At 43.6% G+C, this 5,468-nt stretch overlaps 1 protein-coding gene across 1 annotated transcript; it reads right to left on the reverse strand.

Annotated features, from left to right (window-relative positions):
* Positions 1 to 475: 475 nt before the first annotated feature.
* LOC134929442 (kinesin-like protein KIF19) lies at positions 476 to 1,991 on the reverse strand. The gene has a single exon (XM_063925069.1). The coding sequence runs from the start codon at positions 1,805 to 1,807 to the stop codon at positions 548 to 550; it is 1,260 nt and encodes a 419-aa protein (XP_063781139.1). The 5' UTR covers positions 1,808 to 1,991; the 3' UTR covers positions 476 to 547.
* Positions 1,992 to 5,468: the final 3,477 nt, after the last annotated feature.

Consider the following 5,468-nt stretch of genomic DNA (forward strand, 5'->3'; position numbering starts at 1 on the left):
GTCAATCAAATTACGATCACCAGAACGAAGAAAAAACCTTGTAATGCCATGAGTAAAATACCTAACTGCATAGCAAATTTACTTGGCGCAGTCGCACTGCGGACATTGCGCATGCGCATTAGCGACTAATCACTCCGTTGCGACAAAAAATAACGAGCGAACAACTCGGAATGAGGGCCATGGTTTTGCCCAATTGCTAACTAAATTCCTGCTGCGATCAACTTGGAATTACCCCCAATGAACTGAAACCAGCAACATCACAAATGATGTATAAGCAGCTGAAGTACCCGGCATTGCCCAGGTTTATATCTTCAAGTTATTAACTTATCAAGGAGGTAGATGGAACTGTCAACATTTTATTATAATAATAATAATAATTAGCAGCTCTTCCAACACACCAATGAGGTGGCTGCCCAGTGTCGTTTTTTTTTTTCTTGGGGTGTCGCCAGGAGCCCTAGTCCCCAGCTCTCCTTTTTTTTTTTTTTTTTTTTTTTTTTTCATAATCACCTTTACCACCACGGTGTTCCTGCCGGCCCAAGTGGTGTTTCTACAGCCATCTACGTGCTAATTCTAGAAATGTGTAAGAATTTGCACTGGCACGAGCTGTAGCACTGATCTCATGTGCAGACTGTAAATTCTTTGCCAAAGGGACCATGCGGGGCAAATTAATCAGCGGTGCCATAGTGCGTCTCATAATAAACTGCATGTCTTTCTGCAGCACTTTGTCCCCCCTGCCCCTCTCAGCAGTACCATGGGGGACACTGTTTCTCTCCACCCGTGTCTGGATGAATTTGGCCTTGCTCCCATAGGTCATTGTGCTGCGTGACTCTTCAAAGGCACTGTCTGCAGGGCTGACGTGTGCAATCATGACCATTCTGCTTTTCCCGCTCAGTGCGCCCTTTAGCAGCCAGGTCAGTTTACTGTCCCGATAGTTTATATGGCTGCCTGGTTTCTCGCGCAGTGCCATGATGCACTTCCTGAGGGCGAGGAGGGAGCGGTTGATGTAACCTCCTTCTTTCATGGTCTTGCCACTGTTTGTAGTCTGGCTTGCTCGCTCTGATCCTGCCAGGTCCACCATGTACAGGCGGCCTGTGCTAACCCCATCACTGCCTGTTTGTTTTACAGTGATTTGTAATATGGCATGGGAGCGTGATGAGGTCTTATTAGCTGCTGTTGTTGTTTCAGAGCGCCGTTTGTTTCCCATCTTCAGCAGATTCATGGCCTCCTCAGGAGTGCTAGGGGAGAACGCAGTAATCCCTAGTATTTTGGTGTTACCATATGGATCCTCTCTGAGGGCCAAAGATCCAGAAGAAGGTCTTAATAGGTCCCGGATTGTTTCATTGTAGATCTCAGCATATGACAATGATAAAGAGAAATTATCTCTCCTTCCGGTCTCCTCAATCGTCTTATACAGGTCCTTCAGGGTGCGATAAATCATTCCGGGCTCGCGAGGCTTACCCATCATAGTATAGGTCTTCCCTGTGCCTGTTGGGCCGTAGGCGAATATGGCAGCATTGTACCCAGCTAGGATGTCATCCACTATGTTCTTCATCGTGGAATCATATACATTTTCCTGAGTAGCTGCCTGATGGAACACGTGGTTAAAGGTGAATGTTGTTTCTCTTGTCCTGCTCGAGCGCAGTACGTCATAAGGATCCTCGCCAGGGTCCTTCAGTAGCAGCGTCTGCGGACCAAGTTGGTGTGTGATGCACTGGGCTCGATTCTTAGTCTCCATCAAATTAAATGGACGGATGCGCAGAGCCACAGTCACCTGATGGTCTATAGCGTTCTTCTGTTCAGTATTCATCTTCTCGATTCTAATATCAGAAAAGCGAAAGAAAATTATCTGTGTGTTGGCACTAGTCCAGCAATATCAGATATGAGCCAGGAAGCAGCCAGCTGCCTGTTCTATACCCACCAGCTGCATTATGACATCACTATGACATCACAATCAGCTGCACTGTGACATCACAATTGGCCCTGTGGCAGAGGGCACTGCTATGTATCTCATCCAGGGCATACTGTTAAAGAAGAGCCATCGTCTTCTGATCTCTATGGGATGCCTGACGCAGATGGGAGAAGCCGTCTGAGGTCATCCTTGCTGATGTCATAGGATGCATCTTTCTGTCTAGCTTTCCCCAACTCCATTAATTAATAAGGAGGCAGAAGGAAGAGTATAAAAGAACTTAAGAGGACTGTGAAACTAGGACCAACCACTGTCTGTCAAGAATTCCTTAATACTGTATGTCTTTTATAATGTACAGTAAGAAGGTTCAAATTGCATAAGTATTTGTAGAGTTTAGAAGTTATTTATTACCAGTTATTTATATAGCGCGCACATATTCTGCAGCGCTTTACAGAAAATATTTGGCCATTCACATGAGCCCCTGCCAGGGGCGTTTTAAGAGAGGAGGAGGTCTGTGTGCAGCCTTCTGCTTCAGGGGCCCCTCCTCTCTGACTGATGAACAGGTATTTTAATACTTACCTCTCCTGGGTCCCCCGGCGGTGCCATCCCTCTACGCAGCGCAATAGAGTCTGAGAACAGACTCTATGGCGCATGCGCAAACCTCCGGGAACACGGTGCGGCGGCCATTTTCCCGAAGATTTTTCTAATGCGCATGCGCGAAACTCCGGAAAAATGGCCGCCGTGCCATCTTTCTGGAGTTTTCAGCAAGCGCAATAGAGTTTGTTCCCCCTAGTGTTCAAACTCTATTACGCTGCTGAGAAGGGATGGCTCTGACGGGGGACTCCAGAGAGGTAAGTATTAAACAAATGGGTGTGGGGTGTGCCCCCCAGGACCCTGGGGGCCCGTGTGCCTCGCACACACTGCACCCATTATAGATACGCCAATGGCCCCTGCCCCAGTGGAGCTCACAGTCTATTTGTACACGCACACACATACATGCTAGGCTTCATTTTGTTGGAAGCCAATTAACCTACCAGTATATTTTTATATTGTGGGAGGAGTCTGGAGTACCCGGAGGAAAACCATGCAAGTACTGGGAGAACATTCAAACTCCACACAGGGACATGGTGGAAATTGAACCCATGACCTCAGTTCTGCACATGGCTTAGCCTTACTGTTACTAATACACATGACAAAAGTTAATATGCACAAAGACCCTTACTCTCTGCATGTTTGTATTCATTAACAATTGTGGGAGCAGTTCTATTGCTTGTAATAATATAATCATCTATCCCAAGCTACTAGGTTAGAGGGTGCTGCCTGGGTAGTAGTTACAGCAATAGAACTACACACTATACTTTCTACTATTTTGCATTTTTAGAATAATGGTTCCCAATAAAATCTGAATCTACCTGGTTGGTACTTTATCTCTTTCTACTTTATCACTCTTAGTTCATCTGCCCCCTTGTAACATGTCAGTTAGGAGCTGATTGGCTGGTAGTTTATCTCTTTCTACTTTATCACTCTTAGTGCATCTTCCCCATATGCATTTACTATTTCTATTACGAGAAGTATATGTCTTCTATACATCTTGCTTTTATCCTAAACTTTTTTCAGCCACACAAGTTCTATATGGAATATCCTACATAAGAAAGAACAATAATTACAGGTTGCATCTCACCAATTTTCTTATTAAGGATTCTTATCAAACAGATGCTGGCACTCTATCTTATCTTTTCCCTTTTCTGGTTGTGTTGTCTGAAGATGGGTCAAACAAGTCTGACATATCTACACTTTATAATATTATTATGTCACCACAACAAGCCCCCCACCGGGATGTGTTGTTACATACAGGAACAAGCATTATTCTTATTGGAGCTCAAGTTTCCAAATTAATAGGTAAAAACAATTTCAAATATATTGACTTTAACGATATACACTATATTCTACTTTATTATATATAAGTAATTGTTATATGTGTATATATATATATATATATATATATATATATATAGTGCACACATGTTACTCAGCATTTTACAGAGAATATTTTAGTCATTCACATAGTCCCCGTCCCAGTGGAGCTTACGGTCTATAGCCCCTATCACATGTACACACACATACGCTATGGTTTAAGGGCCAATTCAGACCTGATTGCAGCCGGAAAAAATTGTTCTCTTGTAGACAAAACCATGTGCAGTGCAGGTGGGGCAGTTGTAACATGTGCAGAGAGAGTTAGATTTGGGTGGGGTGTGTTCAAACTGAAATCTAAATTGCAGTGTAAAAATAAAGTACCTAGTATCTACCCTGCACAGAAACAAAATAACTCACCCAACTCTAACTCTCTCTGCACATGTTACATCTGCCCCACCTGCAGTGCACATGGTTTTGCCCATTAGAGAACAATTTTGCTGTTCCGATCAGGTCTGAATTAGGCTCTAAGTTTCTGTCAGCAGCCAGATAATCTACCATGCAAACTTAAGAAGTACATACAAAGCTTGTAGAGGTCATTGATGTTGAGGAGAAAGCCCAAATGTAGGTGAGGGTAGGGGCTCTTGAGCAAGAGGAGAGAGCCTGGGAGGAGGAAGAGCCAGAAATATATACACAGAAGGTGGTGGTCCCTGATTAGGAATGAGGATAGGCTTAGAACCAAAGCTAGAAGATGTAAATGTTCTTTACAGTATTACCTACAATATATAGCATAGATTGCATATATAATACTGTATACATTACCAAATTAAGGGTGGAATTCAAATGTTTGAAAAGTCCGGTTGGGTGTCTGTTTTTTCCTATTAGATAGGAAAAAACAGACTCCCAACTGACTTTTCAAACATTTGAATCTCCCACTAAATGTGGCACAGACTATATATGACTCCAGATGTCATCTATAGATTGTAAGCTTGCATGCAGGGTCTTACCTCTATGTTTGTCTGTTGTCAAAGCCAGAAAAATATCGCGCTGCACGTTGCCATATATTCTCCTCATGCGCGTGCTCGCTGCACATGCACTTTCACTGGCGTGCGTGCACATACTCGCAGATGCGTGGCGACGCTTCTATGAGCGTACGCTCGAGCGCATGGTATGTGCACTTACGGTAGAGTTTGCGCATCTAGCGAGCGACTCAATCGCTCGCTATTAAATTCATATAGCAGGTTTTGTTGGTAATGTTCCCTTTAGTGATAACTGTAAGTTTGGTTAATGTAACTTGTTCACGGACTTAGGAATCCCTCTTTACGTGGTACAAAGGGTCTGATTAAGGTAGAACAGTTGTGTCTGGTACCTAACCGAAGAGTATTTTAATAGCAATAATCCGTTGTTGGTTAGGTACAGATTAATCGCTCCTGCATATAGTTATGGCCATTAGTAGTTTCTGGACATTTCATATATTTGCAGTTCATTATCCATGCGGCGGGAATCCGGAGATTCCCACCCACCTAAGCTGATTGTAATAGCCACAGCCCACCTGTTCAAACTAACCTATGACCTTTTGTTATGATGCGAGGAGACATTCCTGTGTCCAATGAACAATGAGATTATATGCCCCTTTGTAGTACACTGTATG

The sequence above is a fragment of the Pseudophryne corroboree genome, chromosome 5, assembly GCF_028390025.1.
Source record: "Pseudophryne corroboree isolate aPseCor3 chromosome 5, aPseCor3.hap2, whole genome shotgun sequence".
Lineage (NCBI taxonomy): Eukaryota > Metazoa > Chordata > Amphibia > Anura > Myobatrachidae > Pseudophryne > Pseudophryne corroboree.